Genomic DNA, 26,333 nt, shown 5'->3' on the forward strand with positions numbered 1-26,333 from the left:
AGAAGGGACAAAGTCATATGTAATTTAATAGTCTTTTATTATTAGTGCAGTAAATTAAACAAGGTTTTTAGTCAGATTTATTTCTAGGCATTACAAACGTGAGGCACAGCAAGTGCTAATTCAATTGTAGAACTTCAATAGTGCTATTAGACGGACTTCCCTATAATTATTTTAAAACCTGATAAGCAGAAAACTTTTTTTTTTTCTCCATTTGAAGCCCCAGTTTAAACTTTGATGAGGTAGAATTAAACCCCACTCCACTCCTTTTTTCTGAAAGAAAGAAAAAATCCCATACAACGTGAAGTAAATATTTGCAGAGTACATTTCCCTTTTAGTAAATGCAAAGCAGCCTCCAAAGCCTTTAACACTCAGAACCATTCCTGAATAAATCCCTCAACCCTTCGTGCAGATTTTTAGTTCAGAGACTGAGACCAGCTTTGGAGCTTACATCATAACACTATTCCACTCACCTAAAACCACATTTTAGATTTATGCAACAGCCTGTATGTGGTTTCAAAGGAAGCTCTATTAGTCTGATATTTAATAACAAAATGTTAATGTAGATATTTGAACACAATATAAAACCCTTTTCCACATATCTTGATATTTGTGTACATTTGATAAATACTACTTTGCATACCAGTTGATGTATAATCAGATAAACATTTGGGGAAAGTTGCTCTAGATAAAAGCGTCTACCAAATGCATAAAAGAGAGAGAGAGAAATAACCACTAATTTGCTAATGAAAGCATGAACTACAATTGTAGAAACATTCCCAAGCAAAGCTCCAAATTAAAGCAGGGTGATTTATCCTGGGTAAAACCCACAACTCAACGTTCACTAATGAAGCAAATCCAGCAAATGTGGCCGTTTGTCATGTGCCATTAGATCAGTGTGTGAGCACCTCTGTTCACCCAAAGAGCAGTTGAGGCTGGTGAGGACTGACCTCGAGAGATGTCTAATTTGAGCCTCAGAAGAATGCCATGGTAAGAGGAACAACAGACCCCAAAAACAAATGTTATGATCAACTGTACTGTTACTGTAACAGTAATGTATAGATGTTCCCTGCAAATTCTTTGAAAAACAAAAAAACAACATTACAGCATATACCTACTTTCATATATTTTAAAAAGTAAAAAAAAAAGTCATGCTTTTATTAAAAAAAAAAAAATCTTGAAGGGTAAAATGTTCAGAACTTTCATGTGGCTATAATGCCACATTTCAAAGACTGACCACTTTTTTTTTTAAGGATACTGCCAGTGTGGTTAAACAAGAATAGGAATAAGAAAAGAAAAGAAAAAATAAAAAGAATTTACTAGTCCAGAAATACAGCTCTAGCCTAGTCAGAAAATCTAAAAAATACTTAATCAGCTATTATATGGCCATGCAATCTACCTATAATATCACCAATCCTACAAGTAAAAGAAAAACTCAAATATCTTAAGTTACATAGGAAAAACATTAGGAAAAGCATCATCTACTGTCTAGCTAAAAACTGGCCTTGTTTGCATATGAACATGAGCTAAAAGCAAAACTTCCATAATCATATCGAGATGTGCGAAAGCATCTAAGCCTTTATTATAAATCAGATTTGACTTGATTATCCCCTGCAGTGCGATACACCCTCAGTCTTGTGTTAGAAGGAAAAAAATACACACCTTTTCTTTACATGGCTTACTGCCCTTACTGAACAAAATGCAGCTACTGATGCTGAATACCTAACATGGGAAAATTTAGTGCACTTGACCAACACGATCATCCCTTTTTTATAACATACATTTTTCAATCTTCTCAGTAGCATTTAAATGTCTTGAGCAGTTTATGATAATAATAGTTAATGAACATTAAAATGGAAGAAGTATGTGACATATGCAAAGAAAGCTGACAAACACTCACAGTCGACTCTCAGGCACCAAAGGTTAGTTATAGATTTTGGATATTGTATAAGGTTCAAGCTAAAGAGATTTTTGCACGTAAAGGTGATTGCCAATGTTGTCTCGTTTCACATTTATAAGCAGAAATGCAGCATGAAAGCATGTCAATAGCATAGTGGAATGAAGTGTGCATACTGAAAGAATGACGGTCAGTACATCCTGGAAAACTAGTGTCTGTTTCTCCACACAGTGCAGATCCTGATCAGATGTTTCCACTTGCTGACACCATACCTCAAGGATGATTGGTTTAGCATCATCTGATTGACTTTGCATATGTAAGGTTGCCATCTAGAGGAATAAAGAGGTATAACATGTGCCTGCAGCAGCTCAGCTCCCCAGAAGCTGCTGAGAGTCAAACTCCCAAACTGCTGCTGTCAAGTCAAGCGATGCTCCTCCAGCGTTAGTTCTTAAACCGCGTCTGCTCACATATGTGATTGAATTTCCTGAAAGAAGACAAAACAAAATGACTGATTAAGATTCGGTGTTATCATTGCATGTCATCTGAATTTGATGATTGAATATGATTATGATATTAGGATAAAGATCATTACTCAGGGTTTTATGAAGGTCAATTTAAGACCAATTAAAGGAATAAATTGAACGGAGAACAGTACATCAATATGCTCTTGTATTAGCACATCAAAGTTTGAAAATACAACTTTAATTTTGCAACAAAAAAAGCTTATATGGCTCTGCAAACGTCTAAAGATTCTTACATTTTTAAGAAATTGATCAAAACAAATACAGTTTATGATTAATACAAGAACAAATATCTGCCAATGGGGCTAGAAAAATTTACATAAATCAAAAGATAAAACGAGTTTTCATTCCCCATTGATAGATATTTTTGTTTTAATCATGAATGTACTTAATTTTGATCAACAAGACTTTAATTTGCATTGCACATAAATGTATATTAAATTGGTGTTTAGACATTATTGGAAACCAAAACAAAAACACTGAGGAAGATGTCGAGGCAACCTTTAATGCCATAACTTTATTAATTTCAGAAATTTCTGCTCTGGTTTAAGATCTTTTTAGGCCTTCATTTGTGGAAGGGTGAATTAAGACTTTTAAGACCCACAAAAACCTTGATATAAATGGAGAATTTCCTAACTGAAAGGCCTATGTTGTACATAATCTTCATTTGCTGCCCTCTACTGGTGGACTGAAGTATGACACGCTTCACAGGATGGACATGATGTGGACACAAGGATGGCTGGATCTGGATAATGCTTTGCACATGAACATAATCATGCCAAAAAGTACTTGTAAATTTATACTGAATTAGATGGGCAAGACATGAGATTCATTTTAAAATGAACATTCAAGCTTTCCACGAAGAAGTGGTTTTGCATGGCGCGCACTTACAAAGCGTGGTGTGCTTTCACTTGAGTCCGACAGTTGCGTCCCCAATAACAGTTTGGTCTGGTTGTCACAGAATCTGTGAAAAAAAAAACAGGCTAATTGCTGCATACAAAAATACTTTTATTATTAAATCTGTAGTTTTATATATTTAGCTTTATGTCTACCTACAGCGGAGGGGCAGGAAATTAACACTGGGACACTAATATGGGCTGTCGTGGATATATAACCCCAAAGTCATGGGTTCTAGTTTCAGGTCTGACAGGAATTGTCAGGGGGGGGCGTGAATAACCGACACTCTCTTCCACCCTCAATAACAATTCTGAAGATAGGACACCATACTAGGCCACACATCACTTCACTAATGTGACACTGCAGCTTTGTGTTACCTGGCAGCTCTGGTGCAGGAATATTCTCTCTGTATTTGTATGCAAGCTCTCTAAAAGTGCGAAGTCCACAGCAGTAGCACAGGAAAGAGTTGGCAGTGATTCTGTAATCTGAAATACACGCACAGATGAATTAGAGAAGGTTATTTACCGGAGAAATCAAGATTTGTTAATATGAGCAGCGGGCAGTTACCGGAGAGCTGGTACAGGCCCTGCTGTACAGCCTGGAGCGCTTCCTGCAGCAGATGTCTCCAGCTAATTCCTCGAGAAGTCAAATAATTCTACCACAAAGAGCAGAAATGAACAACAGCTTAGAGCAAAAGAGACATAGAAGGTGAATTCTAACAAATACTTCAATTTAAAATTATATATTTTTATGTTTTCTAAAGAAGATTTGAGCTTGCCCTTGAAAAAATAACCAAGGGCTGGGATTCCAGTGGGACACAAAATGCAAAATGTAGTAGTTCTTTTAAGTTTTATTTTTTGTTTTATTAAAAATATTTTCCTAGAGAATAGAAAAAAAATGGGGAGGGGGGGGGGGGAGTGCTGCCTTGCAACTAGCTAAAATGACTAAAATGGAAAAATACCATTTCACCTAAAATCAGAATACCAAAAACCCAAATTATAAAATAAATATTTATAACCAAAAACGACAAAAGCATAGAACACAATTACTAATAAATACTATTATAGTGTATAAATAATAATACAAATGTGGCCCTGGACCACAAAACCAGTCTTTTTCGAAACTGAGATTTATCTATTTAGCTGAACAATAAATAAAAGCTTATAAATAAGCTTTCCATTGATGTATGGTTTATTAGGATTGGACAATATTTGGCCGAGATAAAACTATTTAAGTATCTGGAATCTGAGGGTGCAAAAAAAAAAAGTGTTTTATTTTTTTTTATTTGTCCAAATAAATTCTTAGCAAGGCATATTACTAATCTAAAATTAAGTTTTGATATATTTACGGTAGCAAATTTACAAAATATCTTCATGGAAAATGATCTTTAATTAATATCCTAATGATTTTTAGCATAAAAGAAAAATTAATAATTTTGACCCATACAATGTTTTTGGCCATTGCTACAAATATACCCCAGTGACTTAAGACTGGTTTTGTGCTCCAGGGTCTCAAATAACAGTGATTCCATGTATGAGTATGAGTTCCAAGTATGAGCAAACAAACCTGAAGGACTTCAGACTCGTATTGATTGCCATTAAAAACTCCATCCAGACATTTATCATTAAGATTAAGTTCTGTAAAGAGAAATAACCATAATGTTTTTTTTAATAAAATAACACACAGTCAGAAATAAATTATACAGAAAGTTTAAATGCTCAGAAACCTACCGCTGAAACGTGCTAGGCAGCCGTGACAGCCGATCCGCTGGCAGCCCCAGTACACATGACAGAAAGGTTTCTGGCACACCATACCTGGCCAAAGGAACATACAACAAATCAGCAGGTGACTCCAGGAGGCCTGAGAGCACTGATGGACAGCTGTCAGGGTCACTCACAGTGCTGCGGGGACATCTGAGGGGGGAGGTGCTCGAAGCGTCGGTCGGGCATGGGCTGCAGACAGCAGGAGCAGATGAGGTGACTGCCCTGAGGAGGACATCTGAACTCCTGAGGAGCTGCAGTAGGAATACAGTGGATTTAAGCATATGAAGAATCACATGGATGTGTCTATTGCTGTGTAAATGCATTGTCTAGACTCAGGTGTGAGCATGAAGAACCTGTGGAGGTGTCAGAGGATGTGGAAGGGCCGTCTCCAGGCACTTTAGCTGGCACTTCTGATTGAGCGGCCTCACAGATCCACGGGACAGTGCTAGCCTCCTTCCGATAACCTGGACACTGCCGACACATCATATAGGGCTGACTGTGAACAAACACGGTAGATCAGGGTGCATTTCAGTAATCACTTCAACACTTAAGAATCTACATTTAATAAGAAACAAAACACCATAGATCACTGGATTTCCCTTTCTTTTAAGTTCTACGTAAAGTAGTAGAAGATTCTGATTGGATAACAGTCGTTCACCTCAAGTCAGAAATGTCGCTGTCATTGTCTGAGAGCTCAAACAGATAGTCTGAACTGCCCTCCTCATCCGAGAAGGAGCGTTCGACCTTTGGCTGCAGCATGTCCTGCGTGATCTTGTTTCGAGCATCCATGCTTCGCAAGTCATCTTCGCTCCGACACTTCTCTATGACCACAAAAAAAGATTAGCTTTTTTTGACATTTCTTCAGAGATTTAAAAAACCTAGGGTCAGTACGTGTTTTATTTTCCCACTCTTTTTTTCAATACTTTTAATCCACAAGGACAGATGAAATCAATCTAAAGTGACAGTAACGACATAATAATGTTAAGAAAATAATATTTAGCAAATAAATGCTGTTCTTTTAAACTTTCTATTCATCAAAGAATTCTGAAAAAGTGTCAGTGAACATTTTTTTTTTTTATAAATGAATCAGTACAACTTTTCATCATTCATGGCTTTGCCATCACAGGAATAAATGTTCTAATATATTAAAAACAGTTATTTTAAAGTGCAATAATCTTTCACAAAAATAATGTTTTTGATCAAATAAAAGCAGAAAATAATGTTTTTGATCAAATAAAAGCAGAAAATAATCTAATCTTGGTACATTCAGAATATAATTTCTTAAAGAATGTTTAGCAAAGCCACACTCAATATGGTACCATATTCCTAATTGTATTTTCAAAAATATTGGTTTTTCTGGTCCGTTGTCAAGCCCTGTAGTCTCCTTCTTTAAAAATATATAATGTAGACCTCTTCGATGGTAAGTATACTAACAAATTTATTTCTAAAGAACTTAAACGTAGGATCACTGAGGAGTTACCAGTGCTATTTTCTGGAAGAAGTTGAACCCTCAGTAAAGAATAAAGCTTTTACCTTTTATCTTACATTACCAGTTGCTCTGTAAGGTTAAGGAGACATATTATAGAAGTAAATATACCCTGCAAACGGTTTATACTCTCGTGTTGTTTACATTTGACTTGGTGTGAATAGAGGTGCGCTTCAGTACCTGGGTGCTGGAGAAGGTAGGCCTCCACCAGGTTGTTGAGGATGTGGTTTTTACGGATTCTCTCCACGGGACATCTGCAGGTGGGACAGAGGGAAGACCGCTCCATCCAGCCAGAATAACACGCAGCACAAAACGTATGCATGCACGGCTGAAGACTGTATAGAAACAGACAGATTAACTACAGAAAATTCATTCAAATTCAGCCTCCACACATATTTTAAATCCTTCTTATCATAGAAAAGTTTTAATTAGGAAAACAACTAATGGATTTGGACTCCATTCGGGTGTAAGTGTTGATTTGTGCACACTGGACTGACCTGACACAGTCGTGCAGCAGGTCCTGGCAGACAATGCATGTGAGGGATTCTTCCATCTTGTCTGTTGTGGCTCCTTCAGTTTTCTCTGTCCCTGCTGCTCCTCTGAGAAGAACCTGAGCAGAGTCACTGTGAGAAGATCCATACCCCATCTGATCGTCTGCAGGACAGATAGATACAGACATAAACGTCACATTTGAAAGGGTTTCAATTCTAGGACAGTTCTGAAATGCATATTAAAACCCTTCAAAAGCCAGCAAAATGTCATTGGTTTAATGAAATGATTTTTTTTTTTTAGCAAAGATGCATCAAAAGTGACAATGAAGACATTTATAATTTATAATGTAAAAAAATATTTATTTTTCAAATAACTTCTGTTCTTTTCAACTTTCTATTAATCAAAGAATCTTGAACACAATTATCACGCTTTCCACAAAATATTAAGCAGCGCAACTCTTTTCAACATTGATAATAATAAGAAATGTTACTTAAGAAGCACATCAACATATTACAATGATTCTAATGATCATGTGACACTGAAGACTGGAGTAGTTGCCGCTAAAAACTCATTTTTGCCATCACAGGAATAAATTACATTTTAATGCAGTGAAATATATTATTACAGTTTAAAAGAACTGTTTTCTATAACAATATTATTGTTTTTACTGTATTTCTGATCAAATAAAAGCAGCCTTGGTGATCATGACAGACCCCTTTTTTTTAACAATAGTGCAATCTTAAACCATCAAAGCATAAAACACTTCTAAAAACTTGTCATGTTAGTGATTATTGTTTTGTAGGAATACAGAAGCTTAGACCACACAAAATAGACAGAAATCATAAATTATTTGCAACTCGTCACATTTATTCATTTTACCAAAACTTTGTGTTAGAGTGTTACAGCACCTTTGTCAGTTTTTCTTCTTTTCCTCTGCATTTCCACCTCTGGCTCCATCTGTTGGCCTCCATCAGTCCAGCAGGTCCACTTCATGACCGGCTCCCCAGGGCTGCCTGCTGGTGCAGGTGCAGTCATCTCTGATTCTCCTTTACAAATAACCGAGGATCTCACTGGGTTCTTCTTTGGAAACACATCTGCTAAATGGTTCATACAGACATATACACTTTTTTAGGAATTTTTTTGAGTGTGTAATGCAGAAATGTTAACTATAAATGTAAAGAAAATGATAACTCTATCAGTGTCCACACAGTGACTCATTATAACATTGTTTATTATAAGTGCACACTGCTCTTTAAAGCAGAATGGATTCTGATTGGCTGTCAAGGTTTTAATCGTTCAACAGTTAGAAAAAATAGTTCTGAAAATGTTTCCAACCATATTGTCCATTGTTGTTACATTTGTGGTGTGGCCTCTGCTATCCTTTTAAATGTAAAATCATTTCTAAAACGGTCTGAACAGGCCTTAAATGTGTACAAAAAAAAAAAAAACTCAATGCATAGATGAACAGCAGCACAGAAAGCCAATTTCTTATCAAAAGCAACTTGCATGAAAGTGCACATACAGTGTGGATGGTAATTACCAGAGCAGGTAGATAATGGCATGTCGTAGAAGTGGAAGGAAGAGCTGGAGGTAGATGGCTGAGGATCCTCATGCCCAGACTGAGGCAGAGGCTTCACAATAACAGGCTCTACTGGTGCTGGTTCACTCTCCGTTTCCGTCAGATCTGAATCTTCTTCTCTTCCAGCATCTATGGAGATCCCAAAGAAAAAAAACTCTAATTTACAGAAACTGCAAAAAATTGCATGGGGATGAAAGTGGAATTTCATGAAATCCAAACTTATTCATGTTATTGGGAGTAATTCAACTGTGCATGTTTTTACAAAGGAGAAAAATTATTGTTTCCACAACTTCCATTTAAAATGTAGTTACATGCTCTTGCTCTGAAACAACTTTCTTTTTCTGCTGGCCTCACTTAGGCAGGCAATAGCAAAACTAACTCTGTATAACAGGAGTATAGGAATGTATTTACCTTCAGCGTCCTGTGAGGCACTTTCCTGTGACCTGATAGCCTGATAAACGTAAGCAATGTCTGCAAAATCAAAAATAGTTGAGTGATGCATCATCTGTTTGGATGCAACTATGCTACCGAAACGGCGTGTTATATAACAATTGTGAAAACTCACTATGCTCTGGCTCATTCTTCCTGTACACAAAGTGAATGACATCACCATTCTGCAGTAAATGCATCTGTTTCTTCACCACTTTGGACATGTTGACCACTGTTCCATTGGTGCTGACGGAAACAAACGGATCATAATGAATACAGACAGAATAAAGTGCCTAGTTAAAGCCTGGTTAAAAATAGCAAAGAGGAAGTTGTACAAGAAAGGATAATGAGAAGGAAGGGAGGGAAACTTGCCATTTCCATCACGCTGACTAAGCACTGTGTAAAACACACAGCATATTGACCGTCTAGCAGACATTCACTTCATTAGCTGGATGGAAATGTACAGCAGCATTGATGAGCTGGCATTCAATCAAATACATGGGACTGCCTTGTCATAACTGCCCATAATTAAAATGATTTTTTATACATCTATTTGATAAACCATAGCATCATCATTATACGTCAGTCTTCCAAATTAATGTTACAGTAGTTAATGACATTAATAATATTAGCAAATATTATTATTAATATTATTAATAATAGTTATAGTGCTAAATACTGTAATCCAACAAACCTAGTGGATTGATGGATAGTGGCAAAGACTAGAAAAGATTTCAAATTACAATTGATTTGCTTCTGTTGCACTGCGATCTTAGTCTTTCATGTCATCTAATGATTCTTGTTCTAAATGTGCCTGACAAGATTTTTTGGTATAAAAACTATTGTAAATCATATATGATAGTTATATACTTTATATACTAATATAATATAGTTTATACTTATACTATATATTCAGTATATTAGTATAAACTAATTTAGCAGGAACATGATATTAGCATGAAATTAATCAACAATCCATGTCTGTGTATTATAGCTTATATCTTACAAGAAGGACCTCATGATGTCATGCAGGTGGTCCTACCTCATGTCCTCCAGCCACACCTTTCCTGAGTTCTGATCTTGAGTGATTTTGCAATGTTTCCCTGAGACCAGTTTATTAGCCGGGAACGAGAGGTCACAATCTAGGAAGAAATTATGTCCGTGAGGTTATGACAGAGCGGGGGTCTCCAAACTTGGTCCCAGGGGGCCACTGTTCTCTAGAGTTGCCTCAACACAACCGCCTGCAAGTTTCTGCCAGGTTCAGGTGTGTTTGATTAGGGTTTGGAGCTAAACTCTACAGGACAGTGGCTCTCCAGGAGCAGGACTGGACAGATCTCACATAGATAAGTCAACATTCATCAAAATGGACTATACTGTTTTTCTTATTGTGTACAATCCATCACTGTTATTAATACAAACAAAATAGTTCTTTATAATCTTTCAACAAGAATTTTTCCACTTCTGAAAAGTTTCAGCTGATGTCACCTTCAAACTTCTCAAATGCCAGCCTAAGCCTTTACACAAATCTGCAAAAATGCTTTACAAAAATTCTTTAGTTTTATAAGTTTTATATCAAATAAGAAAAGCATGAAGAAAATAATGTCTAATTTAAGGACCATTAATAATAATTGTGAAATTTACAAAAGTTGCAATACTGTAAGGAAAATAAACAAACAACTAAAATTAATATTATTATTATTAATAATAACAATAGTAATAGTAGTAGTAGCAGTAGTAGTAGTAGTAGTAGTAAAGTGTTTCTTTCTAGCACCACACAAGGTCATGGAATCGTTTCGAAGGGGAATGCATGAAATGATGAACACATACTTTGCAATGTAAGTTGCTCCTGCTAAAAGAGTGTGGATAAATGGGAAAGGCAAATGGGACACTATGATTTAATTTAATATCCTGCTTCCCTTTAAAATAGGTGACATTACTGAAGTCAAATTGGTTGCGAACACATTTGCATGTCGACTTTAATAAAGCATGCTCCTCTTTTCATCAAGCACCTTTTCTCATCCTGACCTGGCCCATTACTTTCTCGCTCAGACACATTAGGCATGCAAGTCTTAAATGAAGTATAGTGTGGCGTGATGTGATGTAAGGTTAAAAATGACACTATTATAGTAATGAAGCGTATCAGTTTTGCTAATAACCAGTGTCGAATGTTACTGTGAAGCATGCAGAACGAGACACATGGATTAATACTATTAATTAAAGCAGGAAAACAGACAGTCTTCAAAACCAGACAGACCTTTCCCTGCACACCACCACAACACAAAAAAACTACTTAATATTCCAAGAGCATGTCTTCAATAGACGCCTTTGTCATTATTGGGGTGGGGGTTCATTTGCTGAACTAAAGAGAGCATTGTGAAAGGCATGGGCTCACTGAATACACACAGACACTGCTTCAGACTGATTATCTTCTTGAGGGTTAAAAAAAAAAGTAAACTTAAAAGGTAAAACTAGACAGTCACAGACGAGCCTGTGAAGAAGCAAAACAAGACTTGAGTAACTAACATGATCAAACACATTATTAGAGATGATGTTCAGCGCACCTTTTTTTCTTCCCACCGTGCATTCTCTATTTATAAGCAATATCTCTGAACCCAGAGACGAGTCGACTTTCACAAGTTTTCCCCAGGCCTGTCCGCTACCCTGATGTGCCATCTTCTCCTCGTCCTTATTTCCCCGACAGACAGCAGATCACGTCACCTAAAGAAGCATGAGGCAGAGAACACAAATGTCATGAAGCCAAATAAATGCAAATGCTGATTATGGTGAAATAAAAGTCGTAAAATGTGGTGTGAACCACTACAAACATTTTTTTTTTTGGTACAATAAACAGTAGGGGAGACCAGGAAGTGTTTGTAACACAAGATGTGTTGTAACCAGCAGTTTAACTGATTATAAATGAGCTACAGGGATGAACTGTACATGAACAAAACCCTTAAGTTAAACTCTGCACAAGACAATCAGTATAATTTTTCTAAATCAGAAATTTGTTATGTTAAATGACTGGAATCAAATAAATCAACAGATATTTAAAAGCTTTACCAATATCACAATTGACCAGATGGGCCTTTTTATTTCTATATTGTATGTACTTTTCTGTATATATTTCCATTTTCATTAGCGGTTTTCAATTTTTGAATATCAAAATACATTTGATTATAGTAATAAATACACATAACACGATTTCTTGTTAGCGTTCTAGCAGTGGTAGTGAAGAAGAGTGTAAAGTTCTTGATATCAATTTTATAAAGTTTAGACAAGTTGTATATTTCTAAACGACTTTAAATTTAAGCATTTCGATATGCAAAGATATTACATTAAAGTCTGAGATCCAGTACAGAGCGTTACAGACGCTTCGCCTAAAGTTAACAGTTAACGTTACTTCATAAACATTATTCCAGCTATTCGACCATTAGAAGTAGTCAGTGTGCTAACTTGCTAACGTAACTCAAACTGCAAAAGAGTTCTGGGTAAAGCTGAAACCAATAGAGTAAATTAAATTATACGAGCCTAATGTGTAAAATCTTTAAAGTGGTTGTTTTCGATTTGAGTTTTGTTTTGGGAGGCTAAACAGCAGCGTGGAACGGCGCAATGTTTACGCGAGGGCTGCTAACTCTGAAGCGCTAGCCCACAATCACATCTGAAACAGTTCAAAATAACAAAATTCATTTGTAAACTCAACCTCTAATATATTCAATGTACTAACCTAACCAACGTCCGAGAGTATCCGGAGCATTAGCGCATGTTGAGCTGAATCTTCTGTGTGCTTTCGTTTTTATTTTCTTGAGCACTTCCTGGCCAGCAGTGGCATTTTCAGGCATCAGCTGATAGAGCAGAGGAGGAGGAAGAGAGAAAGGGAGGGAGGGAGGGTGAGAGAGAGGCTATGGGAATGAAATTGGCAGGGGGTCACCAGTCTGGCCCATGTGAAAGCCCTGAACAAAAACCCGTCTGGGAAGGTGTCTAGACAAGAGATGGTTACACATTCAGACTTAGAAATCACTGATGGAGAAGTATGAACTGTTTGTGAGTGTTTTTTTTAGATTATGCATAATTCATTAAATATTGATTTAGAATAAGCACCTCCCTATTCATATTCCTTAAAAGCAGGTTTAAAAAGAATAATGATTTAATAAACTGTCAATACTTTCATACTGTTTGTGATCATTATATTCCAGTGATAACAATATAACAAAGATAACAAGATTAAACATATTTTTTAAGCCAACATCTCAATTTTTTTTTTCTTTTTGAAAAGTTCATGCATTTTTACTATATTTTCTACTACTACTAGTACTACAAAAAAAAACAAATAAATAACAATAATATTAATTTTTATTAGTACAAAATGTAAAGTTTAATTGAAAAGTTTCTCTTCATGTTTATTTCTCTAATATTCTGTGAAAAAAAATACTAATTTATTAATTTATTTAATTTTGCATACAACCTTTATAATATCACACATTGTCTGACATGATGGGGTTTGTACATTGATATACAGTACCTCTAGCTGTACCTCTATGAAATAAGTCCCTCACAAATGAATGATTATTCAACTATTTGAAGTTATCAGTAAACCCTCGTTAAAGCAAACCAAAGGTAGATTTTGTAGAATGAAACAACAGACATTTTCACACTGCAACAACAAGCACAATGCATGTGAACCCTCATCTAGAAAAGTTATATTAAAGAGTGTAGACTCGCTCGTCTGCAGAAGATGATAAATAACGTCTAAAAATAAATCTGCTGTTTAGATGACCTCAATGTATTTATGTAGTGAGATGAGTGATGTTCAGTCATGTATACCTCAATCAGTTACACTAGAGTAGTGAAGTGTAGGTACAAAACTTACAAAAGCATTCCGATCTCCTCACAGACAGGGTCACAAGAAGGATTTGATAAGTGGGGGATACATTAAGGCTGGGGTCTTTGGAGAGTAGGAGAGAGAGAGAGAAAGAGAGTGATCGCTGATAACACGCTCTGTAACTGCAAGAAACTGTCACAGTGTGTGCAAGGTTCAAGACTGTGGTCATTTGCTTTGGCAGCAGTTCTTTGGGCAGCTTTCACTTTGCTTTTCATAGCCTCTCTTAGATTGAAAAGAGTGTCTCAGAGGGCTCTAAAGGTGTCTGTGCAGTCTGGCTCTGATAAGCAGTCAGGCAGTTTCATGTCAACCCTGTCTGTTCACATTCAGCTCATGAAGCCCTGCAGTTTATTACACTGTTGAGATGGGGAAAGTTTAACCTGACAGATTCACCCAGTTGAAGCAGAACACAGTAATATGTATATAAATAGATAACTAATTTATTAAAAGTTTAACTGTTAATTGTACTGACTGATCATCATTTTTGATTGCTTTATTGTTTCTTCATTTTCTTTCTTCATAATAACTGCTGTGGTTTGGTGGACAGCTCATTTAAATTGCAGAAACATTTAATGCAGTTTAACAACTAGGCCTACCTTATTTACTACTAATTTTCCCTATTCTAAAGTGTTACCACTTTTTATCCACTTTGCGGAAAATTCCAAGAATATACAACAATGGGCATGCATGCATTACAGTGTTTTGTAGTTTTTTTTGTGTGTTTGTTTTTGTTTTTTTCTGAAGATGAATATTTCCATCACTGTGTAATTTATGCCACCTAAATAATACAATGTGTTTAGCATTCTATGGTGGAAATAAAGGTTAAAGATGTCTGGGACAAGGTAAAGCAAAACTCTACACAAATAAAATTTTAACACATAAAGTGTCAAAATATACACAAGTTTTAATGTGACCTTCATTTAGTAAAGAGTAAAAAAAAAAACTATATATGTTTTTTAAATAAATAAAAATCAACATCTGGGACATAAAGTTTTTTACTCAAAACAAACAAGCAATCTTATACATTCATGGGATTATAGGAATGTTTACTAAAATCTTGATGCTTTGTCGACTAGGCCTAAACTCTAACGATTGGGTGTAGCTGTTCTACAAATCATACAGCAGGGGGAGCTGTTGAACTGCGACACAACTCTCATAGCTAGACGATTGCTTCAGGGTACAGCTCCTGAATATTTTCTGTACATGTATGCATATTTACAATCTTTTGTAATTTTTTTCAATAAAACATTAAATGCCATTTGTCAAGAAATCGATTACCACATTATTCATAAACCCATGCGTTCACTCTGTCAAACATGGTTTGTATGATGTTATTCGTGCGAAGGATGCAGGCACAAATGTCAGGTCAAAATAACATTTTCACGTTTGTTAGATATGGCGATTTTGCTGAAGCAGAATTTTATATTACGGCATTTTCTTCTTGCCTGCATCTCCACAGGTCGTTTCTATGAAAAACAGTTTTTGCATGATCTCATTGGCATTTGTTTTGGTGCGCTGCAGGGGCTTTGCGCATGCGTACACGGATCGAGCTCACAGAGCGCTCATCTTATTGAGTTCACCTCGACTCTCAGAGGAAATCCCTGAATGGCGAAAGGCCCCACTGAAAAGACCAGAATTAATTCATGCTTTATGCTTGTTAGCGCTGGTTTGGTGCAGATGAAGCTGGCTATTTTCTAAAAAAAAGGTCTTTCTTGTTCAGCTGGTCTGATGACTGTTTTGGGTGAGGTTTTGGTCACTTTTCATCTTAAACCAGCTAAAATCATAAAGTAATTAATTAATTTATGTTATATATATATATATATATATATATATATATATATATATATATATATATATATATATATATATATATATATATATATATATATATATATAACCATGCCAATCTTGCAGCAGTGGCAGCCCTTCCTTCAACATTTCATCATAAATCCCAAATCCACTGATTTGTCAGTGAGTCTGCATGATCACAGACTAACAATCCCCACGCTTCTCCGACAGTCTCACCACGACACTGCGAATCAAAGACATGGAGAACTGAGACAGAGCAAAGGTGGCCCAACTTCATTTAGAAAAGAGTCGCCGTTCAAAGCCTGCTTGCCCTTCTTTCAAAACCCTTATTAGACTTGGTGAAGGGAGATTACAAGCAAATAAAATTACTTTAATTGTAATATTGGATTTCATAATTACCTCAGATATGTAATTATGCCCCTCTTAAACTTTTCATTAAAAAACCATTTGGCAAACAACAAAGGACATTATGTGAGTGCCATTTGTGATGGCGCACAGCTTGTAGGTATTAGACATATTTCTCTGGGAAAGAAAATAATGAGCAATCCAAATAAAGCACAGAAGGATGAGAAACTGATACCAGGTGAAAGAGCAGTGTTAATTAATGTGAGATTCAGTGCACATACAGAAGAACAAAACGAACAGGGCACAGAGCGTCTGCCATTTTCAATGCATGTTGGACATTTTATCTCTCACAAACAGCCTCAGAGTGAACAGATTTATGCCTGCATGTGTCAAAATGTAATGCACGTTTGATTATTATGGCCATTCCACATAAAAGATTCAGAGATGTCTCAAAATGTTGGATGGAGAAGATAAAGGAGGCATGATTTGTATTAATGTATGAGGTGTCTTATCAGTGTTGGTTTGGGGTGGGTAATACACTAGCAAAACTGGCAAAAAAAGCTGGTCAAAGAAGGTATCAGTCTATGGAAGCTTGTTTTCGTCGTCACAGGATCTCGCAGTTCTGAGAAGAAAAGTTGGAACTGTGAGATAAATGTGCAATTGTGAGAAAAAAAGTCATACTTTTTCTTAATCCCATGGTGGGGAAAAAATTGTGGAATATAAACTCAGAATTCAGGAAAAAGTCAGAATTGCAAGATGTAAAATCAGAATTTTGAGATATAAAATAAATAAATAAATATAAAAAAATAACCCATAGGACAAAAAACAACAACAACATGGCAACCTCAGTGCCAAAAAACCCAATAACAACAAAACTCCTAATTAGTATTTGATGTCATTTTCTAGTAGAAACATCTAAGCTTTCTTAAAACAAGAACATTTTAAATAATTCATCAAAGAAAATATGACTTGTTTTCGAAAAAAATAGTTGAAATAAATACATTCATCTTATCCCACTGCCAAATAGTTTCCCCTTATTTCTAGTGCAAACTTATTTGTTTGATTTATGCTTATTAAAAGAAAATAATATGTGCCAATGGGATAAGAAATATAAACTTAATTCAAAATATATCAAATATACATTCACAAACATGAATATTCATAATTTTAAATGACATGTATAAAATACAGGACGTTTGGATGTTTTCATTAGTAAACAAACCAAAAACACAGATTAAGAAAATATTTGTTTGCATTGTTTGAAGTGGATATTTCCATGGGTACACATTTCCATAAAATCGCTTCTATGGAAACCTCCTGTTTGCATAAACCCATCGGTATTTGTTTATAAGTTGGCCAACTTCTCTTTTGACCTTTCCATGATGGCTACACTGAGCACCTCGGAAGAAGAAAGGGAGTGTCAGCACACATCGTGTGACTAAAACCAGCAAGCCGAAAACAAAAGATAAAGCGCATTCTTGGACGACAACCTGTGCAGGAGAGCTTGAGCTCGATAGCAGTTCTTGTTGTTTTGATGTGTTAAATAGCCGGTTGTCAACACAAGCCATACGCTGATGGTTGAGCCACTGTGTAATAGCGGGTTTAGGCTGATAGTCGGATGTCTACAACCAGGAGTGGTTAGCAAGCTTTACTAAACATGGCTGTTTTGGGTTGGTTTTACATGCATGTATATGCACACTATATGAACAGCCTCCACAGAGCGATATGCAGTCTCTTCTTGTGAAATGCAGTTCTATGGAAATTCACATATTTGAAATTTCAAACATTCTTAGTTCAGTGCACTTTGCTAACTGGCTAGGCATTGCCAGCTAGGCGCTGTACAAAGGCTTATGTTGGTTGTAGCCCTGCAACCACTACAGAACCTGCCCTTAAGCTATATGACATTAGAGAACAGGGAGAGATAAGATATGAGGATTGTTATGTGTTCATGTAGCGAGAACAGATAAGTGAGGTTGTCTTTTTTCAAAGCAGGCTGCCAGACAGTATAGACCAGAGCAGAGCTGGACTAATGTCTTTTCGACAGGGGAGGAATGTGGAGCTTCTGAGCTCAAGCCAGGCATCTGCAATCATTTAGCCAAGGGTGTGCATGCAGCGCCCACCCCCCTCCCCCTCTCCCTCCCCCCTCCCCCTCCAGCAACCATACAGCTCTGAATACTGTACAAAGCCAGCTTAAAAACACAAGGTCAAGTGCAGGGCGGTTGTCAGATGTTTGTTGTTAGTCATATGTCAGAAGTGAAAGGACACAGATTAAGAGATTTAGCTTTTTTTCGTGGACAACTAAAAGCACAAATTTGCATCACAGGCCAAAGCCATATGAGCCTTCCTTATAACCAAATAAGAATCAGAAGAGTAGTGAAACGCACTAAGCAGTGCCTGCATGGCCCTGTAAAACCCACCACCATGACACTAGGCTATACTGAGTACACGGTTCAGCTCTGTAAGGCTAAGTCTTTAGTCTGTTTTATTGTTTATGTTATATTAATGAAAATTTGGACAACTTACATTAGAAATTGAATACTTAAGAGTATACACTACCATTTTAAAGTTTGGGGTTGTAAAATGTATATATTATATATATTTATATAATATATATATTATAATTTGAGACATTTCAAGAAAATTTTATATTTTTCAGTAAGGATCCATTAAATCGATCAAAAGTGACAATAAAGACTTTTCTAATGTTACAAAAGATTTCTATTTCACACAAATGCTGTTCTTTTGAACTTTCTGCTCATCAAAGAATAAATAAAGTTATCCTCGTCATCTAAAAAAAGACCTCTGACACATTTTTTATTTGAAAAACAGGTTTTGTGTTGCTTGGTTACAAATATTTCGATTTATTTGTAATGAAAATTGGCATGGACAGAAGATAAACAGAATCTTCAACAAACAAACAAGATGCATACACACAAACAATATTAACTTTTAATACAATTTTTGAAAATAGTAGTTTGTTGTCCAAACAAAACACTTAATTTCTCCTTTGGATCATGTGCAATATTAGAATCCACTGAATGTGTCACCAGACCAAAAACAGTCTTCTCCATGTGAGTGAAGACCGTCTCATATGCTGTAGCCAAGCAGACATCCATATATTTGTGAGAATCAAACAGGGTCAGTGTTTATAGATTTCACACATAATTGCTTGAAGGTATAAATCAAAGTTTCACAGTTTGATGTGAGAAGTCTCGCTTTCCAATGGAGAACCCAAACAATCTTTGGCCATCTATAGAAGAGGCTTGTATTACCTATTGAGAGCTATAGATTGCTATTCATTATTCATGAAATGAACAATGTAATATTAGCAATACTGTATATGTTGTTTGCAGTTTTTTTTCCGGCAGAATACACATCTATTCTTGAAACAGTCAATGGAGCAAGATTCTTTGCCTGTGACTGTGAGCGTGTAGTTAAAGCATCTGCCAACAGGGCCTAATAGGGGTGCACTAAACAGTCAAACCTTCACACACATTTTTTTTTAAACCCTGAAATTATATTGGAACAAACTGAAAAGTCAGTGAATGAGAAAGCTTTTCTTCTACTCTCCTTCTTTGTTGAGCATACAGTCTCTTTTCCTCCATTCTGTACTGGCAGCGCAGATCGCAGGTCGTCTGAATATCACGCCAGCTTCTCTCCACTATAACCTCCATCTCTGCCAGATGAACCCAGCTGCATAAATTCTCATTGGCTTTTACGGTTTGTATACACAATGATGCCTGTGTATGTGAGTGTGAGGAGTCAGGCAGCCAGCTTTCACTGAGGCATGAAGAGAGAGGGAAAAAATCATTTAAAAAATGAATGAAAGTGGAAAAATGATTTAGCTGCTCGGGCTCAGTTGGTCTGTCTGGAATTATCCTCCTCTCTCTCTCCTTTCCTCAACTTCCCATCTTTTTCAGACTACTTCACATCTTTACACTCACTGTTTCTCATTTTATCCCTCTGTGTCATCGTATCTCAGTGGCTTGCTTGTTTTTAGAATGAACAATTATTTGTTTCCATTCCGTTCCCTCATATGTTCCTGTTTGTAGTGGATGTGTTTCTGTTCAGCATTACTGGAGTGCCGAGTCTGTGACAGTGTCACTTCAGTCTGGAATTCACTCCATCTGAGATCAGTTGGTGTTTCACTGTGTTATAAGGATCGGGTTAATCTAGAGAAACACAGTTATGAGTAAATTATATACTGTATACTTTCAAGGTATTACCATCTGATACAACAGCTGTATGTATATTTTCAGGGTGTAGATTCAGGGTATAGTTTAATATATTTATTCTCCTTAGATTTCAGTCACTCCACTTCTGCTGGTGTCAAATAAAAATACTCTTATTTTTTGGTCACACTTTAGTTTGGGAACCAATTTCTTAGTAATAGTAATAGTAAGGTAGTTGTTAAGTTTAGGTATAGGGAAGGATTAAGGGATCATAAATGATAAATGGTCATATGGAATAAGGTATTAAGTTCTTTTTACTAATAGCCAACCTGCTAGTAATATATATGCTAATAAGCTTTAATAGTCAGAATTGGTCCCTAAACTAAAGTGTTACCCTGTTTTTATACTAAGGGGGAATTCAGGTAAATGAGCTAGTGTTACATAATAGTTACATAAAAATAAATGTCAAATTTTACAAGCTGTACTTTTGACTGGTCTGCATTTTCTAGAAAAGAAGAGCATTTCCTTTGCCGGACTGCGTAGGGAAAACCGGACAAAATGCCAATCACTAATTTAACTTTAACAATAAAGCTGATATATTTGTAAGAAGCAATTTTACATCTAATAGTATTCAGTTATATGAGAAAAATAAGAGCATTTATTTGGCTATAATTTGGCATATTTTAGCTGAACAGGTAAAATGTATGTGGAAATTATAGGCTGAAATTGAGAATGTTAAAAATGTATCCTACTTTATTTTATACTCTGATATCTGGCCAGAGTACCAGTATGAGATAAGTCAAATGTGTAATTTCTGCGCCACTACACAGGCGGCAAAAATAACAACTATTTCCCAATCAAAAATGTCTATGGAGCGAGCTGTCCGTTAAGACTGAAATGTTGCTAGCAAAAATGTGACTGTTTTGAACAATGCTCTTTGCGGTCAGATAGTATATTCTGGCTAACCAACCAAACCACCTGACATTATATTTAACACCTTTGCAGGGGCTTTGAAAAGAAAATAGAAATGTGAACACTTTCTCTCGTTTCTCTATCCAGTCCAGGTCTGGAAAGTGCTAACTAGCTGATTAGAGTGAGACAGCAGAGGGCTAGGGAGGCACAGATGCTTGGTGTCTATGGAATAACCCTCTCAATTACAGCATGGCCAAATTGAAACGGATCCCGATTTAACTCTCTTTCCAATACACCTCACGGCAGCTTTCCCGGTCCGTCTATCTCTCTCTCCAGCGATGGACCTCTCTGAAGCAGCACGTCCAGATAGGCTGCCAGACGCAGCGGGGAGACCATCGATTCTCAATAACATCACTAATGACTGCACACTGCCTGACGCATGCTGCCATTACTTGAGGTGAGGGCCGAGACCGAGGGCAGGGCTGAGCATGGCACAGCAGATGGAGCCAGTTAGGGATGGTTATGAGGATGAATTGTTTGTCAGTTGGGGAGAAGAATGATGAAGAGAGCAGGGGAATGAAGTCGCAAGTCAGAAAGACAGACAGACTCGCTCAATACTAAATGGACAGTAGCCTCTTGTTGTCTTATTTGTGGGACAGACAACCTTTGGTCTTTTCTTTTTCAGTTTCTTTCACTTCTTCATCCGCGCCTTCTTGATCCATCGCTCATTAGCAGGCATCACTCCCTTTAATGAGTCCAGACCGCGGGTCAATACGGCACTAGCCTCAGAGTCAATACCAGTTACCTGCAACACAAACACTCAAAAGCTGTACTTGCAGAAAATCAATATCATTATGCAGGCCTGTCCCACTACCTTTCTCATCCTACTCTCTACAGCACAGCTGAAATAAACTCTCTCCTGTAGAAATATAGTAAAAATAGCAACTGTGGAGAAAGCACAAATATTTTAAGTGTAAATCATGGTAGTGTTGTCTGTATTGAATCCAATTAATGCTAATAACAAAATAATTATATACATATATATATATATATATATATATATATATATATATATATATATATATATATATATATATATACATACATATATATATTACATGCATATCATACTTTTGTAAGTATATGTATTTACATATAGAAATTGATAAAATAAATAATATTATAAATTATTGAATTATTATTATTAATTATAAAAATAATAATTAAAAATACATTTGTTAAATAATACTATAATCATTGCGTCCAGAAAGGTGATTCTTGTTACTTTATTGTAGTAATGAGAATTAGATTTTCTTTCTCAGTAGAGGGTAAAATGTACTTCTTTGTCGTGAAATAGCAAAACAAATAAATAAAAAATAAAGGTAATACTTTAGTATAGGGTCCAATTCACACCAATAACTAGTTGCTTATTAGCATGTCTATTATTAACATATTGGCTGTTTATTAGTGCTTATAAAGTACATATAATGCATGACATTCCTAATCCTACCCAATACCCTAAACTTAACAACTACCTTATAAACTATTAATAAGCAGCAAATAAGGAGTTAATTGAGGCAAAAGTCATAGTTAATGGTTAGTTAATAGTGAGAATTGGACCCTAAAATAAAGTGTGACCAAAATAAATGACACCTTATGGCTGTAATGCAGCCTACTGTTCTCATGACCCAGGCATTTCATTCATCCGTTTCTACGAAACTTTGTACACTAAATTAATACATTATTCAGTAAATCTTGAATTCCATAACTAAATAACAGACAGATATGCAGATACAAGGTCCAACCTTTATTCCATACATTTTTAAACCATGAATGTTCATTTTTTCACGCCTACAGCTCTACTTGTTTTGTATACAAGAGTCTAAGAAAAACAACTGCACAACACCACAAGGTTGACAGAAAGAGTCTATTGTCACCTCAACCATTCCAATATGTTTCTCAGATGTCCAGGTTTTGTGGCTGGAGAAGTGTTCTCTGCTAAAGCAAATTCTTTATGACCTGGAAGTTTATAGCTGTTTGTTTCATTGGCTCTTCATTGGACAAATGAATAACAGTTATCCAGGTTCCCACTTTAGAATTCCATTTGACAACCGTCCAATCAGAACACTCTTAATCCTCTTTGCATAGATTGCATCGCCATAACTGCACTCCCATTTAAGTCCTCCTTTCTGATTGGACAGCTCCATCACCATGGTTTTCAACCTGGAAGTGGTTCTGTTTAATTTCATTGTTTTTTAGAAACATTTAAAAAGCCTAACAAATGTACAATGTCATTTCGTTCCAATTAATATCAACAAGATATTTACAATATCTTTAAACTTTACATAAACCAAACAAGTATATTGTAATACATATTTGTCTGCATCTCTCAAAAAGAAAATGAAGCAAAAAAAAAAAAAAAAAACCCAAAAAATCCAAAATGTAACTTTGTACATGGTTAGCACTGAATATTTCCAGGTACCATAGAGCAAATCACCTGTCAAACAGAAAGCTCATACCAATTCAGATATGTAGGCGTCCATATCCAGCAACTCACTAGGATAAATACAGGCCAGGGAACAAATGAAACTTAAAGGGATAGTTTACCTTCAGTTGCTGGTTCCCACTGACTTGCATAGTGTTTTTTCTTTCATACTATGGAAGTCAGTGGGGACCAGCAACTGAAGGTGAACTATCCCTTTAATGCAAATACATAAAAAATGTCTTTGCATAGGAAATGTACAAACAAATTTCACAAAGTCTTTTCACATGAAAAACTGAAAAGGCATTGGATTACTATATTAATATCAAATTTCTGTTTTCACGTCTTAGGTTTGGAGCTACCAAGAGTTTGAGCTAACAACTCTTTTCTTCCACTCTAATCAGTTTAAAAAGCCAGCTGCTGTGCTTGTTCCAAGGTACAAATATTTGTACAAATTACACATACCTATTTATCATTTACTCTACTTTGTGTGAAAATAAGTGCATGTTTCCTGTGTCCAACTCAAATGAGGCATTTTCCACTCTAGTATGTTACCGTGCCTCCACTTCTTTTGGGTTGCGTGATGGCGAGTAATCCCGAGGGTCCTGGGTGGTGATTGGTGTAGTCCGTCTTGGCGACGCCGGTCTGGCAGCACCAGAGGGTACCAGAGGAGGAGGGGCACTTAGTGCAGCAGTTGGGGGTGTCCGGTTAAGAAGTCCATTATGACCTGTCGAAGGGCTAAGCCTTGGGTACGGCATTCCACCAAGGTGTGACATAAATGGCGGCATGTGGGGTAAGTGTCCTTCAATGGGTGATTGGTGAAGTTGGTGAAGCCTTGCTCGATCCAGTTCCTCCCGTAAATGCAACCGTTCCCTTTCTTCAGCTTGTTGCCTCAGTCTCTCCTGTTCCCGCCGAAATTCCAGGAGGTGTTCGTGGTGTGAGTAGTCATGTGGCTCCCGATCCCTATAGGCCCGTTCTGGATCATAGACACCAGGGAAACGGTGCCCAGATTCGGAACGAAGCTGGAAGTCCATGCGCCGTTGAAGGTCGAAGTTTCGGTAAGCCTCTCGTAGAGGATCCCAGGAAAATGCCGGATGAGGAAGGCGGTCTCGACCTGCTGCATGAGGGCTGACTCCCATAAATGGTGCCATGCGGGTGCGTTCAAGTGCATTCAGACTTCCCATTTGATGCATGGCACTCAGAGTGAGCGGCAATGAGTGTTGCATGGGGACACCATGAAGTGAGGACGGTGTTGGAGGGTCACTACAGCGAGGAGACGGCGGAGGAGGCTGATGGGACAGTGCAGGATGATGAGCTATTGGTGTGGTTTGATGAGATGGAGGAGGGACTTGAGGTTTAGGGGCAGCTTCGGATCCAATCACCACAACATCCTGCTCTTCCTTGCGTTCTTCCTTGATCTTCATGTCATTCTTCACCTTCTGTAGCAGATCCCCTGAGCTGGTATCCTTCCTATCCCTCTCACTTTCTTTAATCGGTAGCGGTTGTGGGATACCCATCTTGATTCCTGCATCATTAAGGACATTTTTTGAGTATGGAGAGGGCGAACGGTGAACGGATTTGAGAGAGTCATCTGAGGAACGTCTGTCTGTGATCTCCTTCCCTGGAGAACGACTTTCCTTCACTTTTATGTCTCCCAAAATGCCTGCCTCTCGTTGACGGTCCAACATCTCTTTCTCAGGCTCACGGTTGCGGTCGGCACTACCACTACGGTGTCTGCCGGAGTCGTTCGAGTTCTGGCTGTTTGAGCGGATCAGGCTGCTGATCTGGTAGCTAACTGGAGCGGAAGCTGGGGAAGAGCGGTTCGAATGGCGGTTACGATCGGAAGAGTCTCTGCAACAGGAAAGATGCCATAATTAGTTAACTTTAGAGACAAAAAATAGGCAAAATAAGATGCTAAGGTTCATGAAATCAGCAACACCAACCTGTCTTTATCTTTCTCTTCTTTCCCAACAGAAGAGTCCCTTTTTTCTCTCTCTCGTTCTTTTTCCTTCTCCCGCTCCCGCTCCCGTTCCCGTTCTCTCTCTCTATCATGGCTGTTTGCAGAGCTGCTTCTTTCTGCATCTACAGATTTGGGCCACTGTGGAGGGGTCGGGAAGGAAGGTGGTGTTCGGTGGAGCCGATTCCAGGAGTCATGATGAGGACTACTGAGACCAGGCAGCCCTGGACCCTCTTTGGGTCCAAATACACTGTTGCCCCCTGAGAAGACAAAAAAGTAGCATCAGTTTAACAGATCACAATCCAGTTATGTCGAGGTTTTCCATACACAAACTGAAAGGTTGATGGCGGATTGTAGTTTCTTCTACAAATGGGGTACCAAGGGCTGCTTTTGAAGACTCTTCAGCAGAGAACAAATGAATGACCGACAGGGTCAAGAGCTACAAAAAGCCAAGCGTTCCATAGAGATTGATTTCAATGCAATCAGTTTCACTAAAAGAAATCCCATTCAGCCAATGAAGGAAGAAGGGAGAGAGATATGGCAAATGAGATATGGCAAACCCACCACCCTACTTTGCAAGCAACTAATGAATGCAAGAGCAATGCTAAACCAGTTGGGTTGTGAATTTGGCAAATGACTGTCTGCGGTATTGCCTGCCTCCCCCGCTTCCCTAAACTCTCATTTGGCATTGGCTGCAAAGCTAAGTGCCTTTCTTTCAT

General features: G+C 37.2%; 2 protein-coding genes across 13 annotated transcripts in view; both read right to left on the reverse strand.

Annotated features, from left to right (window-relative positions):
• Nucleotides 1–20: 20 nt before the first annotated feature.
• chfr (checkpoint with forkhead and ring finger domains, E3 ubiquitin protein ligase) lies at nucleotides 21–12,931 on the reverse strand. Of its 2 annotated transcripts, none has more exons than XM_052596378.1 (18): nucleotides 12,786–12,931; nucleotides 11,623–11,779; nucleotides 10,104–10,203; nucleotides 9,198–9,307; nucleotides 9,044–9,103; nucleotides 8,594–8,761; nucleotides 7,962–8,147; nucleotides 7,059–7,215; nucleotides 6,742–6,896; nucleotides 5,734–5,896; nucleotides 5,429–5,571; nucleotides 5,210–5,326; nucleotides 5,043–5,126; nucleotides 4,879–4,949; nucleotides 3,880–3,967; nucleotides 3,690–3,797; nucleotides 3,307–3,379; nucleotides 21–2,378 (listed from the first exon to the last, which is right to left on the reverse strand). In XM_052596378.1, exons 2-18 carry the CDS (start codon nucleotides 11,732–11,734, stop codon nucleotides 2,336–2,338), a joined length of 1,938 nt encoding a protein of 645 aa, XP_052452338.1. In that variant the 5' UTR covers nucleotides 11,735–11,779; nucleotides 12,786–12,931; the 3' UTR covers nucleotides 21–2,335. The 2 variants fall into 2 exon arrangements, with proteins under 2 accessions (XP_052452338.1, XP_052452332.1); XM_052596372.1 differs by having other exon boundaries at nucleotides 7,962–8,150.
• Nucleotides 12,932–22,961: 10,030 nt separating this feature from the next.
• Nucleotides 22,962–26,333, reverse strand: part of fbrsl1 (fibrosin-like 1) — a 268,766-nt gene continuing 265,394 nt past the window's right edge. For all 11 annotated transcript variants that reach the window (XM_052596390.1, XM_052596416.1, XM_052596398.1 and 8 more), the window contains 2 exons: nucleotides 25,601–25,874; nucleotides 22,962–25,508 (listed from right to left, as the gene is read on the reverse strand). In XM_052596390.1, coding sequence (XP_052452350.1) covers nucleotides 24,209–25,508; nucleotides 25,601–25,874 — 1,574 coding nt within the window. In that variant the 3' untranslated portion in view covers nucleotides 22,962–24,208. The remainder of the gene's footprint in view (nucleotides 25,509–25,600; nucleotides 25,875–26,333) is intronic.

This window comes from Carassius gibelio, chromosome A5 (assembly GCF_023724105.1).
Source record: "Carassius gibelio isolate Cgi1373 ecotype wild population from Czech Republic chromosome A5, carGib1.2-hapl.c, whole genome shotgun sequence".
Taxonomy (NCBI): domain Eukaryota; kingdom Metazoa; phylum Chordata; class Actinopteri; order Cypriniformes; family Cyprinidae; genus Carassius; species Carassius gibelio.

Excerpts from the sequence above, each read along its gene's own strand:
- chfr (XM_052596372.1), bottom strand. The coding sequence starts at position 11,734 with ATGGCACATCAGGGTAGCGGACAGGCCTGGGGAAAACTTGTGAAAGTC. Across the intron at positions 5,327-5,428 it reads ATCCTCTGACACCTCCACAG|CTCCTCAGGAGTTCAGATGT; the intron begins GTTCTTCATGCT and ends TTCCTACTGCAG. Across the intron at positions 5,127-5,209 it reads TCAGATGTCCCCGCAGCACT|GTATGGTGTGCCAGAAACCT; the intron begins GTGAGTGACCCT and ends TCCTTTGGCCAG.